Source organism: Trachurus trachurus (genome assembly GCF_905171665.1).
Source record: "Trachurus trachurus genome assembly, chromosome: 24".
Classification (NCBI taxonomy): Eukaryota; Metazoa; Chordata; class Actinopteri; order Carangiformes; family Carangidae; genus Trachurus; species Trachurus trachurus.
In genome coordinates this window covers 10,371,826-10,391,232 of record NC_139910.1, presented here as the reverse complement: position 1 = coordinate 10,391,232, position 19,407 = coordinate 10,371,826, and the positions used below count along the sequence as shown (strand labels likewise).

General features: G+C 43.3%; 1 protein-coding gene across 2 annotated transcripts in view; it reads right to left on the bottom strand.

Annotated features, from left to right (window-relative positions):
- fndc1 (fibronectin type III domain containing 1) overlaps positions 1-18,516 on the bottom strand; it is a 35,655-nt gene extending 17,139 nt beyond the window's left edge. For both annotated transcript variants that reach the window (XM_084000327.1, XM_084000328.1), the window contains exons 1-11: positions 18,437-18,516; positions 11,753-11,947; positions 10,380-10,451; positions 5,764-6,015; positions 5,455-5,550; positions 5,102-5,219; positions 4,793-4,980; positions 4,065-4,172; positions 3,547-3,735; positions 559-3,450; positions 334-449 (exon numbers count right to left, since the gene is read on the bottom strand). In XM_084000327.1, the coding sequence (XP_083856453.1) occupies positions 334-449; positions 559-3,450; positions 3,547-3,735; positions 4,065-4,172; positions 4,793-4,980; positions 5,102-5,219; positions 5,455-5,550; positions 5,764-6,015; positions 10,380-10,451; positions 11,753-11,947; positions 18,437-18,509 (4,299 nt within the window). In that variant the 5' untranslated portion in view covers positions 18,510-18,516. The remainder of the gene's footprint in view (positions 1-333; positions 450-558; positions 3,451-3,546; positions 3,736-4,064; positions 4,173-4,792; positions 4,981-5,101; positions 5,220-5,454; positions 5,551-5,763; positions 6,016-10,379; positions 10,452-11,752; positions 11,948-18,436) is intronic.
- Positions 18,517-19,407: the final 891 nt, after the last annotated feature.

Below are 19,407 nucleotides of genomic sequence, written 5' to 3'. Positions count from 1 at the left end.
GGTTTTATTGGGTGTGACGTGCCAGAACATTTCTTGGACAGGCACAGTTAATTCCTGGAGGACCGTCATCACTGTGCCAGGTTGCCAGTCTGCCAGAGGAGACTACCTTTACATAGAGCCAGGGTAGCTATTTCAAGTCTTTATAATAAGCTATGCTGCCACCTTCCCCTGGCTGCGGCTTCACATTTTACCATGTGGATCTCATCTACCTCTCAGTGAGAAAAAAGTTGAACTATTACTTTAAAGTGATACATTACAGAAGGGTCTATGGTATTTTATACTACAGCATGCCAATAACAGAGTAAGTACTTAAATACCATTAAAGACAGTTACCCATTTGCTTCCATCGGGTCCAGTGATAAACCTCTGACCTACGGCCTTACTGATCCCCGGAGAGGAAGAGGAATCTTTATTGTCTGTTGCTGTCAGGTTGGGTCGTCCATTTTTACCTGCACAGTGGGATGAATAAAGCCAGTATCAGGGTTATTTTAGCAACACATTAGATCATTTAATTTGAATTTTTGCTCATCTTCTGTGAACTTTAACGACTGACTTTACCATCTCCATTGGCAGGTTTGATTGCTCCTCCTCCTCCTCCATTGGTTGGTTTCCCTCTGGAGATGGGTAACCGAGGCCTTCCTCCCTGTCCCCTAAAACCTTCTCTAAATGGATATGATGAGGACGATGAGGACGACGTCGACGGAGAGTTCCCTCCAAGTATTCCCCCTGTCCTTGTCACAGCTGCACCACCGGTGCCTATGCCAGCTTCACGAGCTGAGGTCGACCCTGGCAGGGGGGATTTTGATGACGAAGAAGAAGAGGAATCATATGATGACGATGACGGTGAGGATGATCCAGATGCTGAAGAGCCCATCCTTGAGTTCTTCGCCGGCTGTACTCTGAAGGGAAGTCTGGACGCAGCAAACTGCCTGCTCGCCAGCGAAGGGGAGCGTACCCTCCCGTTCGCCCCGACGCCCGGACGACGTTGAGTCGGTGTGATCCCGGAGGATGTGCCGGTCCGGGTCCTAGAGGGAGTTTCCCTTGTATCCACGCTCTCGTTGTCCTCTGCGTTTCTGTCGGGGTCAGCTGACGTTGTGACTGGATTCTTTTGGCCGTCTGTGGGGTCTGCAACTTTCCCACTACTCCTCTCATCAACATATTCCTTATTATGACTGTTATTATTGTCATGAGATGTTCCTTTAGGGATGGGCTCACCTGAGTCTCTGTGCTCACCTGAGGGTTGATGGGAATTTGAATAACTGGATCCAGAGGAGGGCGTAGCAGAGGAAGATGAAGAAGAAGATGAGGATGAGGTAGTTGGCTTTCTAGCGTCACTGGATGCAGTGTTTTTATCGGTCAAAGATGGCTTAACCGAACCCACGGCAACCCCATTCTTTGGGAAATCGTGGGATGAAGGGGTCTTTAGAGCTACACTGGTCTCCTGTATTGAGGACACTCCAGCAGCACCAGTGGCCCCCGAGACCCTGGTGGTTGCCCCCCTCATGATGGGTCTGCCAGCCCCAACAGAAGAGGAAGAAGTCCTGGATGGGTTCCTAGTACCATCCTGTCTGGAAGATGACGACGGTGATGTTCTTGTCCCCGAATTGAATCTGCCCGGATAACGACTTGCCAGCCAAGGATATCTCTCGGCGAATGAGGCGCTAATTCTGGTGCGAGAACCCCCGGGGGTTTCCTTAGTCCTCTCCTCCCTCCCTTGCTCCTCTGTGGGTTGTGTTTTAGAGCTCGAAGTAGGCTCCTCTTCTACCTTTGTCACTTCTTCATCTGCTTTATTTTCACTGTCATCGTTTCCCCTGCCGTATGTTGCCTCTTGCTCAGGTGACGCATGTGAACTCTGAGAATTGTGTGCGTTGTGTGAAGTTGCAGGGTTGTGAGATCCTCTGTTGTGTGAAGTCGACTGAGAAGAGCCCGATCCCACAGTGGACGGATGGTGTGATGAGCCGCTGTTGGGAGTGGATGGATTCGTGTTCGAGCTGTGTGTATCCGACCCTGTGGAACCATGTGACCTAGGCTGTGACCGGCTCTGCGATCTGTCAAAATTAGATGTTTCAGGCGTTGCTGCTTTGCTGTTGGAGCTGCTGCTGCTTCCTGAAGCCGACTGCGATGTTGTTGGATTGGAAATGTGTGATGTCTCATGGTCCTGAGTGGTCCTATCTGAAGTGGTCGATTGTGATGTTGCTGATGATGTGCGTGTGTTCGACGCTGCTGCTTGGTTTGGAGTTCTGTTGGAGCCACTTCCTGAAGCCGACTGCGATGTCGTTGGATTGGAAGTGTGTGACGTCTCATGGTCCTGAGAGGTCCTATCTGAAATGGTGGATTGTGATGTTGCCGATGATGTGCGTGTGTTCGACGCTGCTGCTTGGTTTGGAGTAGTTCTGCTTGGTAGATTAGACTGTGAGGTGAGAGCGGGTTTGTAACCGTTCAGCATTCGGGTTGAATTCCCTCTGATGAAAAGGCCAGGATGTCTTCGGCTGTAACCATATCTTGAACCAAAACCAGATCCGCCGTTGCGCCCTCCTGAAGGCAAACCCCTACCTACAGGCGAGACCCCCGGCTGCTGCTGCGAATCAGTCTGTTTTACAACTGGAGTGGACGGTTTGCTGTGTGTTATGCTGGGCTTATCGTAGGTGTCTTTGCTCTCTGGGTAAGTAGACGCTACACTGTCCTTTCTACTGACTGCTGCCTCTTGAATATGTGGAGAAGAGGAAGAGGAAGAAGAAGAGGATGAGGAGGATGATGAGGTTAACGAAGGGGAGGATGAGGAGGACGATGAGGAGGTGGAGGGTAATGAAGACGAGGAGGAACCAGAAGAGGACGATGAAGTGTCAGAAGATGAGGGTGAGGATGCAGAAGAAGATGAAGATGAAGAAGTTGAAGTAGTAGCAGAGGAAGCAGCTTTGGATCCTGGTTTTTGATGGACCCTGATCTTAATGGGTCTTCTGGGCGGAGGATTGGGGCGAGCAGAGGGCTTAGTGGGTGATGCCGTCACGACTTTGAGGCTGGGGGTCTCGGTGGTCTGGGGCTCTTCACCATATCCCTCGTCATCGTCAGATTCAAGGGAAACATCGTTGTCTGGCTCCTTTGTCTCAGGTAAAACCTTCACGGTTGTTGTTGTTGTCACTGGAGGAGATGTTGTGGGTATTTGCTCCTCTTCTTCTTCCTCTTCCTCTTCTCTGTCTTGGGCTCTTCCTCTGGATGAACCTCTGTTTACCGTGTTTCTGACCGAGCCCCTCACAGAGGAGAAGATGCTGTGATAGGAGCGTGTCTGGGAAAGCGGGCGTGTGCGCCTGTTGGCAGGTGCGGCGGGGCGTGACTGTGGGGGGGTCGCCGGCTCGTCTGTTGGGTCAGATTCATCGTGGTCGGTATCCTGTTTGGAGGGAGTCTGGCTGGTCCTGCGGGTGTCCTTGGTTTTTGATGAGGCGGCGCTGCTGGCTGGCAATGGACAAAGATCGCCATGAATTTAAGGATGGAAGCAATCACAGAGTACATGAATGAATGCTTGAAAATACATAAAAAAATCATGCTTACATCCTGGCATGGCAACGCTCAGGACTTTGCTCTGCGGTCCCTGTCCCCTCCTGTTGGTGGCTCTGATCTTGAAGATGTATCGGTCTCCTGGTGTAAGGCCGTCTACGGTGGCCGTGGTGCTGCTGCCACGGTACGTAATACTTTTCATTCCGAATGGCTTCATAGCAGGAGCATAAGACAGGATGTACTCTGTTTGGAGATAGATCATGAACAATTGTCAGAATAAAGTCCTTTTTACAACATTTAACATTTGTCCCAAGTGCCGTGGCTTCAGGACAACTGACCTGAATTAATACAATACCTGCTAACAATCTGAATGGAGTTCTTTTCCAAATCACAAATGGAGCCAACCATATTACAAACATTTTGTGTTCACCTAAATAGATGTTGTACCTGTCAAATTACAGTACCAACACTTTAGGTCAGAACCAAAAGTTTATAATCAGGACAGAAGTCCAATAATAAATAATAAAAAAGTCCAATAAGGGAAAGACTCGGGGTGATCCTCCAGATCTGACCTCTTATCCTCCCATTGGGTTCCTCAGGTGGATCCCATGTTGCAATGACAGCAGTTCCTTTCCCTCGCAGAGGCTTGACCTCGAAGTTCTCTGGTGGTCCAGATGGTGCTGGAGAGTGAAGAGAACACCAGTGAATGGAAAGGCAACAATTGAAGGAGGAGCGGCAGGGCAGAAACCAGAAGCAGCAGGGAGCAGAGTGAGGAAATTGCTGCTTAAAGTATGTACAAAAAAAACACACAAAAAAAAGGCAAGACGGTTTGTGCCAGGAAGCTTAAGCTGAGGAAAATACTGCTGCCATACATTGTCAAGGGAACCTCCCTTTGAGATCATGTATGTAAGTGCTGAAGGAGGTCGGAGCTGTGAGCCAGGCAGTAAATGCTGACATTCCAATGAACCGCAGCTCAGGAGCTGCTATGACATTGTATAAATGCTGCAATAATGACAGACCAGCAGCCAAAACCAGGGTCGAATATCAAATGAGAGTAATAGGGAGTGAATGTGATGAAGTGTCAAATGAGGAAATAAGAAAAGAACAGACAGTGTTATGCAAGAATTCTTTTCTGCAAGAATAATTTCTCTTTTCATACTCATGCTGAGAAAAATGCTGGGCTTTGGCTCTCGACAGCTTCTCCTCTAGAAAAGAAATCACTTTCCACTGCTAGCAGTCAGCTGCATCGCAACCCCACAAAATGATATCCAATAAGCGATTCTCAAGTGGCAGCACATACCTGACTCAGGGGTCCTCTGAAAGACGGAGACGCTCCACTTGCCATGATTTTCTTCCTGAGAGATTCTCACAGAAAACTCATACATGCCGTCAGCAGACAGGGTGTCAATCATCACTCTCCTCTGGGTGCTGTCCTTGTACTCCCAGCGTGCTGACTCACCCTTCTCCCTGTATCTAACTGTGTATGATCTGAGTTAGAAGAAAATGAAAGGGTTTAGGCAACTCCCTTACACGTTCTTTCTTGGTGTTAAAATGTCTTTTTCTTTCACATGCACATCCATCAACACACACTTTAGCAGGTCGGTCCTACCTTGAAGCCCCGGAGTCAACTTTTCCCATCTCGACTGCAGGGTCAACCCAGGAGATGAGGACAGACTGAGGAGACATGACCCTGACACTGATGTCCCGAGCCTCATACTCTGGTGGCTCTGCTCAACACACACACATGGACGAACACACACAAAGACACAGAGACAAAAAAAAAAGTTTCTTGCAATGTATTTTCAAAATGAAACTAATATTGAAACTTTTGATGATTTGTTGCAATGTTGGCCACCATGATAATCAAACATCTACGCACGTCACTGATGGATAATGACGAGCATTGTTTTTCTATTTTAAGTACAAAGACAGACAGACAAAAGCAGCCAAATGTAAAAGTACCTGGTGTGGTTATTTTGGTGACTGCTCTGTTGGCGGGTGCGCTCTGGCCCTGGGCTTTCTGTGCCTGCAGTGACACCACATGAACGGACTCAGATGCTATGAATAAAAAGGGATACCAGGCACGGGCAGGGTTTACACTATGGACACTAAAGATAGCACAAACAAAATGTATACATTTAGCTCAATTTTCAAAGAAGAAAAAAGTGTGAAGACTGCCAATCTTCTCAACATCATATTATTACTTGAACCCTAAGGCTTTGTCTTTGTTAATCTGGTGATTAAAAGTGTTAAGAGTGTGGGTCCTCTTACTTAGTTTGGCTGCGTTTCTGTTCCTCTGATCTGACTGAGGCTTGGTGTGGTGCTGACGTCTCCTTTCCAGCAGGGGGGCTCCTGCAAAAGCTCTCTCGGGCTGCCTGGGTCCTGAAGAGGACTGAGGCGCCCTCCTGTGTGTCCTGGTATTCGAGGCGCCTGACAGGTGAGCCGTTCTGTCCACTCTGGTGGCCCGCTGCACAGGGGGGTGACTTCTGGCTGCAGTTTGTGAAGACCTGACTGGACCTGTTGCTGGATGACAGCAGAGAGCAAAGGGGGGGAAGAAAATCAGAGTGCAGTGGAGTTCATCTCAGCCTCATGACCGACAGTTCATTCCTTATCTGTGCTGGATTTGCCTTCAGGGCCAAGTTGAAACTCTAGACTTTGATGGAAAATGATTGAATATAATTGCTTCACCCAAGACACACAGTTTCAGTGATAAATACATAATTACACAGAAGTCTCGTTCAAAAACGACTGTAAACGTGTTCACTTGTCAAATAAGGAACACGATGTGTCATCCGATACAAGTCCCAGTGTCCTGCTTCCTGCTTTAATCCCCACCCGTGTGGTGACTCCATCTTGGACGAAGTCTCAGACCCTGACTCAGACAGCCAGAAAAAAGCCTCTTCATCTGGCTGCAGCGCTAAATGATAGTGCATGGTAATATAACAAAACCCCTCTGTCACTGCCTCTCCCACTCTTTCGTCTCCTTTCCTTCCTCTCCTCCCGGTATCCCTCCGTTATCCGTTTCCCATAATAACTGTCAGATGAAAAAGATCTACCTCGTCTCCATTCGTGATTCTCCTCCAGCTGCCTGCACAGCTGAATGAGTACTGACAAGTTTGCTGATGTAACTAAGTTGATCTGACAAAATTCAAAGTGGCTGTGAGGTCAAAAACATTGTTGTGTTGGGTATTCACTTCTCAACAGGTAGTGTAGGCAAGCTGAGAAGGTTTCTCCATGAGGAGCCACAGCACTGAAAATATTTTCTTTAGTTATATCTTAATAAGGGAGTGAGGGAGATCATCTGTCCCGATAGGCTTCCACCATGAAACTGTTAAAATGTGGTGTAAAACATAGACAAGGCAAAAAGGATATGAAGGGAAGTATAAAAACACCAGAAAAGCTCCAGGGAAGACAGAGTTGGTTTGTTTCAATAAGACTTGGACCACTCTCTTCATGTCTTTGGTCTCTCTTGTATCCCCCTCTCTGTCCTGCCAGCACAGCTGAGTGCATTTCTTTTCCCTTTGGATAGAAAGAACACTGATTGTTTGTTTGGTAATGCCCCCTTAGAGTCATTGTGCTTTGACTATGTCTATTTGACTCAAATCTACTGTTAAATACATGTGTATATTCATTTTTCCCTACTCCAAGACTGGTGATTTTTTATTTAACATCCAATTCTAACAACCTGAACTTGGACATACCTAAACATTTCTTTGAATAAACCACAATAATTAGATCCAAGTAAAAAAAAAAACAAAAAAAAAAAACACTATCCTACATGTACTATTTTGTGCATTTTGCATGTGTTCTAATTAATAATTTGTATGTGCATTTTGTTAAATGCTGGACACATAACAACTGAGCCAGTGAGGTGATCCTAAGCCATTCCTGTTATATCCTTGATCCATACCTGTCTCTCCTTGTACTAGATCTAACTTAAAACAGAAAAAGCTCCATTTGGTTTTAATCAACAGTCCTCTCATTTTCTGTATTTTCTTCTTCCTCTCTTTCTCTCTCTGGAAAACTGTCACAGTGCATAGTTTGGCCCAGGTCATCATGCCGCGGACCGCTAAACCATTTGACTCCACAATACTCTCATTGCCAGATCCTTTCTGTCTTTTCCTGGAAGCTCAACGGTCCGAGGTGCTATGAGGCTGGCCTCCAGACAGACAGACATACCACCGCTAAAGCAGAGACCACCTCAGTGTACTCAGTCCGAGATGCTGAAGAATGTCACTGTTGTCTTCTTACTCCCTCCTGAGACCGAGCCAAGGAGAGCCAGGCTTTTATCCTCTTTGACATTTCACCACCTTCAAAAGCAAATCTAAACTTTGCAAACATAATTTTCGTGAATTTGGGTTTCACGGTGGAGCACATTGCTCAGTTTAGCCATAGTTTCATTTAACAGCTATACAAACAATTCTCAGTGGCAGAGCTTTCCTGGAGGCTGCAATAATGAAATGAGCCGCAGTTGGCCGACATGATAGCTAACGAATGGCAAAGAAACGACTCCAGTTAAAAATATGAACGAAAGTGGCAAAATCTTTGTCATCCATGCGTTTACCAGACTATTGGCTATAGCACAGTTTAATTACATGTGTGTAATTGGCAAATGACCTTGTGCTAATCAAAAAAAGTAGGCCATAATCATCAGTTCATTGTCAAAATTGCTGTGTGTGTGTGTTTTTTTAAATGTATTTATAGGAACAATTCATAGAGGCAGAGCTTCCCTATAGTATGGAAGCCCTACAGTTTCCATCACACTTGAGATGTCATGCTGACTTAAGTCTCCTTGAACACCAATGTAGGTAATGTTAAGCCTAGTTCTCTCACTAGCGAGCCATCAAGTGAGCTGACAAACGCAAAGCTGTTGTCACATAAATTCATTCCTTGCAGAAAAAACAAAACAAACAGGGAACTAGGCTTAACATTACCTACATTGGTGTTCAAGGAGACTTCAGTCAGCATGACATGTCAAGTGTGATGGAAATCTCAGGCCTAACACGTTTCATTAATTACCTCATTATCTCGGGAAAACGGAGGAAAAATATCTCATTATCACGAGAAAACGGAGGGAATAAAATTTATGTAAGTATGACCCTTTAGGGCTTCCATACTATACAGACAGAAATGAACAACTTTGTCTTTGCCATGAGGTTACCATTGTAGTGTATTCAACAAATGAACCTATGGAGAAAAAAACAACTAAAATCCCAATATGAACCTTACAACACTTCTGCCAATGCCTTTATTCATTCATTATTCATTAGCTGACCTAGCTATAACCAAAATAACTTTGAAACTTAAAATTAGCCATAAAAACAGTCGTCAGTAGTAAGTTTGCTAGCTCCATAGCAACTGCAAGTGTTGACATGCTATTTTGCTTCGTAAATGGCGACGACCAAGTGCAGAATTTCACTTACACAAACAAGATTATTTTAAGAATATGAAATTTAAACTGGACTCGCGGTGATAAACCAGATAACTTTGTAGCCTACAACATGAGTGAGCTAATGAGGCTTTTTGCCATTGGCTACGTAACGTGTCCTTTCATGGGTTTTAGTCTAACATTACTTAGAAACACAGCGGTTGTTTGTCTTCATTCACTGGGGTTTAATTCAACAAATATGATTAGTTGTGTCTCCAGTGCAGCTCTGCCTCAAACAAATAAAAGTGAAACTCCAGAGCAGTGTGGTGTTTTGGTGGTTAGCACTGTCGCCTCACAGTAAGAAAGTTCTGGGTTCAGTTTCTGGTCCTGATCCGTTCAGTGTGCAATTTGAATGGATTTCCTCCATGTTCCCTGCCACGGCACAAAGAAAAGCCAAGTCAAGTGGTTTGGTGAGGGTAAACTGTCCACAAGAATGGTACAAGTGTGCGTGTGTCTGTTTGTGTTAGCCCGGTGATAGACTGGCGTGTGTTTACATGACTTTTGCTTGAACGCCCAAACTCTCCATGAGTGCAGAGAAATAGACAGATTATGACACCGTAATTTACTAGAAGTGTGGCCAGGTGGTCTGGTGTGCTTGACCTCAAGAGGAACATGTGAAAAAACATCTACTGGTAATTCAATATTAGGAATGATTACTTGTTTTCAGCGTGGATTAATCTATGAGTTAGCCTATTTGTTTCTGTTTTAACGTATATTTTTGGGCTTTTATTTGATAGTACAGTTGAAAGAGAAAGGAAACCAGCACAGTTTTTATTAATTACTGATTCAGTCAATAAATGTCCAAAAAAAGAACCGTCACAACTTCAGAGAAGCAAAGTGACGTATTTTTCATCCAACAGGTTAAAACCTGAATGTATTTAAGTCTTAATTTTCAACGATAATTAAACAAAAATCAAACGGACTGCACATATGAGAACTTGAATACAACAGATGTTTATAATTGGGCTTGATAAATTAATGATATGTAATTACTAATCTATTTTTGGCAGTTGTTAGTTAATCAATCAAAGTATGGGTGATTTGGCAATCACTTTATAAACAACTCTTTTTGTCTGTCAACTACTAATTTTCTTTCTTTTTGCAGTTTGTTGAAAGCACTCATAGGAAAATAAGTATTGGCTAATGTGGTGGACTCAATTTAAGGCAACAAAACTCCAAATTTGTCGTTAGATTTGGTTTTACCGCAAGAAGAAAAAACAATACCTGACTAAAAACAGGGGAATCTATGAGTCAGAGTGTTTTTCCCCACTGATCCCACAGGGATTCGTGAGGGAATGTCGCCCTGAGGCATCGGATTGTGAATCATCAACATATTAGATTTGGCAGTTCCCTTTATATCCACGAGGATGGGAGATCATCACAGAAAAAACAGATCATTTCCCATGCATTAAAACCATTCCCATGTATTTCTGATAAAGATGCTTCAAGATTGTTTTACCTGCTGATGTGTTGTTGTTGACAGGTGCACCGCCCAACACGGCAAAGCCATCCAGGTTAACCCACTCAGGGTCTAAAAAAGAGACAGGATTTGTTGTTAAATTATGTTGACAATGGAGACTATAAGCAAGCAGTAAAATATCTGAAGTGCATATTAATTTATTTTTCCTTTCAGTGCAGCAGGTTAACTGCATCTTTCTCAATCTCCTCATTTCCTTTACTCTTTGTCTACTTCCCTGTGGCTCTTAATAAGTCATCTCTTCACCTCTGTTGCTCTAGCAGCAGCTAGCCAGACACATTAATGATGTGGAGGCAAACAGCATGGTCTTATTTATGGTGACTGATGCTGCTCTCATGCTGCTGTGGGAACAGCACACGATCTGCAAGGAATTTTCTGGAAAAGCAACACTTAGAAGCAGCTCGATCGCCAGGGATTTATAGCAAACTGCACCGGAGCTGGAGAGACCGCAAAGTCACCACAACACACACTGGGCGACACGCGCACACTCATAGAAACACAAACACATCTATGTATACTGTACATGCATATCTGAACGCAATACAAGACAATGCATGACCTCATCACTTAGCACCACCCTGCCCTAAGCCACAACCACCACCAAACACACATACGTTGCACACACACACACGACATCCAGTGACCACAACACAGGGGATTGGGTTATAGGCGCTGGGCTGGGTTTGGATGTGGAAAAGGAGGGTTGGCTGCAGACTTTGAGTCGCTGGTGAAGTATGGCTCCAAGATGCCAAGGACAGAGGAAAACGGAATAATGACAAAAGCAGGCTAGACTGTGACAACACAGCAAAGTGTGCATGTGTATAGAAACATAAGGATCTGTCTTATGTTTTACAAGGCGGGGTTACGAATCACCATAGCAGCTGTTAAGATCTAAAAATAATAATAATGGTCTTCCTCTAAAGCCTTAAAATAACCGCTGTCTGTTGAGCTGGGATGCTGCAGTGCTCACTGGTCACCCAACTCTGTCTTTCTTTCCCTGGATAGATCCAATATCCTATGATGAATTAATCCACTGATAATAATCATTCATTCAGGCATGCACATGTTTGTGCATAAAACCTCAACTTCTGGCATCTCACACAGCTTTGCTCATCCCCTCCTCTTGTCTTGAGAAAGTGCAGATCTCTGGCATCTGAAGGTTCACCCCGAATTTTAAGCCAAAAACAAACTTTTTCTCACTCTTCGTCCATTTATTTTCCTCTTTGTTTTTATCCAGCAGTTCCATCAGCACTTGACGAGTCCTCCAGACACTCACGCTCATTAGTTCCCACTTTTTCACATCTCCATCTTGCTCTCACCCTTTTCTCTGAACCTTTCCTCTGTTTCCGTCTTACCTACATCCTCCATTAGGTGTGGGCGACTGTCCTTGCCCGCCTTAGTTAAACGATGAGACCTCGTAGGTTTGTTGGGGCTGATTACGAAGCGGTCCACAGGTCTTCCATCCAGATGGATAGAGGGCTCCCAGCTCTCCCTCAGGCCCCTGTCCGCAGAGGTCTGTTTCCCATTGTGTGACCGCAGGGGCTTCTCTGCTGCAAAACAAATGACATCTGGATAAATTTCATCTGAAAAAGGTTTATTTAAACAGTCTTAATTTTGTATTGTCACTTGTACTAAATGTGAAGGCTTGTTATGGTCCCACTTTTAAAGATCTGTTGATTAAACTCTGCTTCAGTGCCACCCAGACAATTTCATCTGTATTTATTATATTTGGCATTTAAAGTTACTTTGATCTTGATGACACATAAACTTATGCAAACTCATTTGACGGTTAAATACATAAATGAGGATTTGGTTGGATGCTAAAAGCCCAGGACAATAAGCCATCCTCATGTTTCCCTCTGATACTGAAACCAAAACAAAGAGGATAGTAACCACCACTCTGCTTTAGATATAGCAACAGTATCTTTGCTCTTCTTGGTTCACATGCAAACAAAATACAACACTGGAGTGACAGCGTAATTATCCATCAGTCCTAGTAAAGCATTGAGTGTGACATTCACACTTTAATATGAAATGTGAATTCAGCTTGTACTAAATAATAGCTTCATATCTGAGAGCTTGGGTGGATGCTGGAACAACAGAGGTAGTGTAGTGTCGTAGTGATATTAGTAAGAAGCAAAGAAAAAGTGGTTTGCTGTAAAAGTTAATGGAGGAGAAACAAGGCTGCAGAAACATCACTGAAGTGTCTTTGTTATTTATCATGCCAGGTGTTGAGCCTAGACCTCTATTACGTCAGAAAAGACACAGATATGAGTAAAAACTGAGTAAAAGTTACTCTCAGTGAAGGTTTGCTGCACTTGGTTTTGATGCAGTTGTAAGCCTTTAGTTTCTGTCTGATTTTACTCTTTGTTTTGATTAGCATTTTGTAAAGAACCACCATATTTATCACAAATGTATTTTTCAAAGTTTTAAAAATTTCTATCCATAATAAATCTTAAAGGAAAAAAAATCATATGAAACATTACTTTATTCTCAAATATATCAAAAGAGAAATGGGCAATAAATACATTTGGGACTTTTTAGAGGCCCACTGAAGGAGCACAAAAGGTTTTTTGGCCGTGCACTGAAAGAACTACTTTACAAGTTTACAACCCTGTATAAAATCTGACAAACAATGCATAAAATTCTCAATCCTTATGCTTCATTGCAACCTTTGGCTCCTAATTAAGAGAACTGTTTTTTAAATCTCAAGATCCAAATAGCAAGCATATGAACGGAGAGGATTTGCGAAACTTGAACATGAGTATAGTGCAAGCTTTATTAGCATGTTAGCCATTAATCGCTGCCACATATAATTGTCAGTAATGTCTGTCCATCTCATAAACAGCTGCTCCTTACGGCCCCTTGTGCTCCCCAAAGATTTACAGCAGCAGCTTCAGTTTTGCCTCAGCACAAAATCACCTCATTAACTTTGAATTCTTGTTGTCTCCAGGTGCACTCCCAGCTGGATCTGCGCTTTCGCTTTTGCACATTTAGAAAGCTCTGTCACTCAGGCGTCTCGTGCTGCAGTTTACGGATAATTGCGGTTCTTCAGATGGCCGACATTGTTGTCCCTGCTTATCTGGAAGTTTTAGTAAGTGCTGAAAGATCGTCTCATCTTTGTTTCTGCTGAGTGTAGATAGCACCGCTCTGGCAGCCGGCCTGGAGATACAGACTCACACCACATTGTGCCTGGGTGCACCAAGGAGTGTGAGAATGTTTTCCCAGTTAAAAAAAAAACAAAATACAATCCCTCCTCATTATTTCCTCTTTAATGCTGGGTTACAGTGGAGTCAGTTTTATCAGCTGTCTGTGGCAGACTCCATTGACACAAGTCTGGACGCACTTCAATCACTTTGCACCCTGTTTCCAATAAGACCTTGTATTACGTAGGAGGGGATCTGCTCCTCTGTCCAGACTTCATTCTATGATTTGGCCTCTATGGAAATTTATGATCCAAGAGCAAACCAGATATTTTTGATTAAAACAAGATTCCTCCGAGCGCAGCAGATGCGTGATTGCCATCCAAGAATAAACAGTCTGGGAAGCAGTTAAGCAACCAAGTAGTTGTAACATCATAATCTTATGGAGGGAGGCTGGGTTTCAGGGCGTTACCAGGGGAAACCGGAGCAATAATACAACACTTTCTGTTCTGCGTTTGTGAAGGTGAAAGACAGACAAAGTATGATTGAGTTCGACAGTGGAAAGTATTAAGTATGTGAAGAATGAGGGCAAAGCCTGAGGGTCATTATGTCACTGCCTTTTTGATTTAAAACAACAACAAAAAAAACAAGGACATAATGACAACATTAGTCAGCAATGCATATCCTGACGTTTGAAGGCTACAGGATATGTGGCACACATGCACACTCAGAGCTTTACAGAGACACACATGTATGTGCATGTGTAATGTGGTATAAGAAGCATATGCATGTAAGCCCCAAGGTCAGAGGACTCCTGTAAAACTGCTCTAGAAAATACTTGCACCCATGCACCTGCAATGTGCTCCACTTTTACAAGAGCAGCCACTCACAGTCACAGACACTGAACCTCTGCTCACCCCTAATGAGGTTGCCTTTAATGCCTAATAACTGTCATCTTCCACAAACACCCATCAATACACATAATCAGCTGCGAATCCATGTGTGTGCATGTGTGAATTCTGTAAATTCTTCTAAATAGCGCCCAATCACAGACACAGAAGTTTCCACTTTGGTGTTATTTATATACTTTTGAACTATTTAAGCACAACAAGCATTCAACATGACATGTTTCTCTGCTGGTATTAGTAATACTACATGTTCCTGTTTTTCTATCTAATGCGCCTGATTGACAAGAAAAAAATAAATAAAAGAAACTTGAAATGGTCAAATTGAGCTGCATTTTCGGATTAGAGAATTCAAACTACCCAGAAAAAAGAAAAAATGGGAAAATAAGAAAAGCACATTTCCCCAGTCACCACAAGTCCACAGTGCAGATAGTTTTGGTTTTATTTGTCCAGGTTTTGAGTGTCAGCTCTTGCAACCCGAATACCAAAATAAAATGGGGGAATAGAAAATAGAAAGTTTGCCTGTGGTGCTCACGATGCTGAAAAATGACATTACATAAATCAACAGAATTAGTCTATGTGCCCAGAAACAATGTTCCAGTTAGTCTGGATAATCCACAGAAGACACAGTCGACTATTTTTATTGGAATGACTTTCTGCCGAGGAAACCGTCCATAAAAAGAAAAAAAAAGCGTCTTCTATGGATTATCATGAGGAACTGGAACATTTATTCTGCAATTAAATTTATAGAGATATGCTACCACAAACACGTTTCCATTCTCCCTTATTGCACTGTAGGCAAAAAAAACAAACACTTATAGACCTGGATGAGTAAACTCGTGGCTAGATACCTTTGGTGCAAAGTGATTGGTGTGAAACCCCTCCTTCAAATTAATTCACAACTGTCGGTTCAATATCAACCCAGGAGACTTTAAACTTGGCTAAAGGCTGGAAACACATCTTGTTTGTTTGGCATTACTGAGTGTTAGAGATGCCGGTCATGGGATTTCTTCACCTTGACAGAGCCGTTTCCAGTCTTTATGTTAAACTAACTGTCTTTGGTAAACATACATGAGAGTGGTATGAGTTTTCTTATCTAATTGGACATATGAGACTTGTTTAGGTAAAGCGTTTCCTCCTGTGAGCACAGACCCATCAAGGTGGGGGGTGGTGGGTGGTTTGTGTCAGATCTTGCCCGGGGCGACAGAATTCTTGGTAGCACCTCTGTCAGTCTAAAAACCCCTCTCCCCTCTGACCTTCAGTAAACTCTCTCCACCAGTAATCAATTCTGTCATAAAGCCGACACACCAGACTGGGACCATAACCATAGATGGCTGTTGCCCTCCTCACACTCCTGCACATCAATCCCCAGACTGTCAAACTAGATTGTTGTTATTGTATTATAGCGAATTGGCTGCACTTAAACAGCTCTTTTCTTCTCTTATCAACCACTCAAACCCCATTTACACATTCACACACTCATGCACCAAGGAGCAGTCATCATCGGGGGTAATTTGGGTCAAGTGTCTTGCCCATGGACACATCGATGTGCAAACTGGAGGAGCCGGGGATCAAACCGCTAACCTTCTGATTACTTGAGTTGCAGCTCTTAAAGCTGCAGCCACAATTACGGGATGTTAAGCCTGATTTAACAGGAGCATGAGAGCATTTTAATTACAGCAGTAGTCTGGAGTGAGTAATTGTTTAGCTTGGGAGGGGTTACAGACTCACATACGTGACGTTTATAGCATGTGTCACTTCAGTGTTGGTGGTCAAAAACTCACAGATTTCCCACATGAAGACTGACATATTACACTGTTAGTTTATGCTACATCTTCCTGCGATACATTTAGTATGCTGACATTTACTGTGCTGTGACAAGTGTGCTCATAAGCCCAGGTGGTACTTGTTTAAACAACTCAAACCGCGTCAAGAAATGACATCATGACACTAGACATGCCATCGCTGGCAGGTTTGACAGGCAGCCAAGCTACAAGTGGGTGAAGCAGCTGAGTCAAGTGATCAAAGCTAGTACTCTGGAAAATATTAAATAATGTATGTAGATATCTATTTATTTTCCAAGGCAAAAAAAGCTGAAGTTAACAAAATTCCAGCTTTCGGTAAAATCTGTCGTGTCGTTGTTCCTGCAGAATTCCAGCTTGTTAAGTGGAGCAGAGAAATTAAATTCCACTGGCCTGCAAGGACATGATTCCCTCTTTCCCCTCACTCTCTATCCCAATTACTCTCCACACTCCTCACTTTCCAGGAGTTGATGAGCTGTGGGCTGCATGGAAGAAGTTGGCATCATTTATGATCCAAAATACACTGCGTTTTCTGTTCTCTTTATTTGCACTGCTCCTGCCTTGGTGTCCAGATACTCCCACGAGACCAATTTCATCCGCTGCTCTGAAAAATTTGAGACTGACAAACTGATGACATGTGAGAGAAAGTTAATGAGTAACACTCTGCTCTCTCTTAACAACTACTGTCAAAATGCCCAAGAGGAAGGCATTTAACTCCCAAGTGCTCCGCTAGCGCTGCTCAGTGGCCTGCAGCAGTGAACTGTGGTTGTGCTAAGTAGCTCCCAGGTGTGAATGTATGGAAGTGGATGGATGTGTAGCTGGGTGTTGCAGGGAAGGAAAAAAAAGGAAAAGTGCATGACTGCTCTGAAAATACTTCCCAAAAGATGGAAAAAAAAGAAAACCACCAAGAGGAAAAACCCACAACAAATAGCAGCTGTCTATATTCTCAGAAAGTAATGACCTCATACACTAAGTGCTTACAGTCGAAAGGGGTTGGGGGGGGGCATATAGAAACTAACAGATCAACTGACACAATATGAGCATGTCAAAAAAAATAAAAAGTCTGGTCCTTAAATTCAGCCAGAAGGATTTGCTTACTCCCGTCCAAAAAACCTCCCCAGCCCTAATGGCACTTTTGTTATTTTGGATATTTTTACTGTCTGGATGACGTGGGCTTCTTTCCCTGAAAATTGATTTCACAAACAGTACTTAAACTTTAAAAACATATGTGCTACTGTGGTTTGCAAAGTCTCAGCTTGTTTAAAAAAAACTGAAACGCTATGTGTATTTGATTTATCACTGCCTTGACGTGCAGAGTTTTTTTTTTTTGTGATAAATTCCTGTGTGTGTCTGCACCATCAGAACCCTGAAGCAGGTTGCATATTCTTGTGGGCTGGAAGTATTTTTTCGTTCATTTTTGACCTAATTCAGCCATTCCTGAGAGCTGGCTGATGCAAAGCAGAGGAAGTGAAACAGACAGAAAACTTGAGCCCCATTCCACAGCCATTCTCCCATGAAAATGAATTTCAAATGCAGGTCATTTATCACCACCATCAGCCAGATACAGTCACCAGTTTGGCATAAAACAGCTTTTCTCTTCTTCACACCACATCTCCTGATGTAGCCTGATATTTCTGATCATCCACCTAATTGCTGATCACAGCCACTCATGGATGTGTCTACTGTATGAGGTAAGGACTTGTTCCATGACTGCTGCTAAGTCTCCAGCATCATAGTTTCCCCCCATAAAGTCACAACAGTGAAAATAGTGTCCAAGCCCATATTTTCTGTAATTACTCAACTCTGACACATCTGCAAACCATGAATCAAACTGCACACTCTAAATTAAATACTCCAATGCAATCTAAATAGCTGCAATTAATCTATTTCACCCTTGTGAAAATTCATATATGCAATAATTGAGAGTTAAGAAACGTCTTAAGTGTTGCGCTCATAGTGATGCATATGCACGCACAGAGACACACTTTTCTCTCCTTTCAAAATAATAGCATCTAGTAAAAAATATATATATATTTAAAGGCATTATAACTGCAGTGTCTTGTCAATCAAGCTGATTCAGAGGAGAAAGCAACAAGAACCCCAGCACTTATCAAATAATTAATAATGTACGAGTACAAAACCGTGCACCTGCTCAGGAGGGGAAAAAAAGTGAAATAACTCATTTTTACCTGCCCATCCGCATCCCGGTGCGCAAAACGTAACGAATAGCGCCAAGAGCGTCCTGCTTGCGGCTAAAGCCATAGTGAGTGTGGCGCGCTACTGCAGCGGAGCGACGCACCAGCTGGATGCAGAGGGCTGGGACACACCAGCCCTCCCCTCCCCTCTTCCGATGGGACAACTGGCTTCACGGTAAACTTGCAGCTTCTTTGCATAAAAAGTGAACTTCGAGAAAAAAAAAAAAAAAGAAAAAAAAAAAATCCTCAGAGACCAAAGGTGCAATATCCACACGCCACTCCCGGTGATTATTTGAAAAAACTGATTGATTTTCAGATCTTAATGTGTGATGAAGTAAAAAGAAGAAAGAAAAAAAAACAGCTTTTAAAGAGCAAAGCAAAGCCCTGTCTATACAAGTGTAGACTGAGAAGTTGTTCTGAGCTTATCCTCCTCAAATATAGTGTATTCTTCAACAACAGCCTACTTCTTAGACCTTATAAACTGCTTGCAGTGTTGCTCTTTGACTTTGGATTCATGAAACCCTGACAAAATGTCTCCCTCTTCAGGGAGCGACACTGACTTCATCCTGAACCGAGGCCTGGGAGCAGGTGGAGTCTGAGAAGACGGGCTGGCAGGGTGTAGTCTTAGTACAGATCTGAGCTTTTCAACAGTCCTTGAATGCTTCCTTGATTTGTTTACATGTCATGTGTTTTTATCGCAATTTCTTTCTTTCCTGCCTCTGTAACAAATCCCCTTGCAGTCTCACCTGTCTAGTCCTGTTCCAGTGTTAATCCTGCAGACCTGATCCACTTTACTTTTCCATGACACCACCACTGCTCCAGGTGTGAGAGAACAGAGCTGGGGGCCAAGACTCCAATATATGATCTAATCTGTAGAGACAAAGTTCACAGTTACATCCATTTTCCAAATAAATTATTTTACCACTAGATGGAGCAACCAGCCATATGTTTTAAATATAGGATAA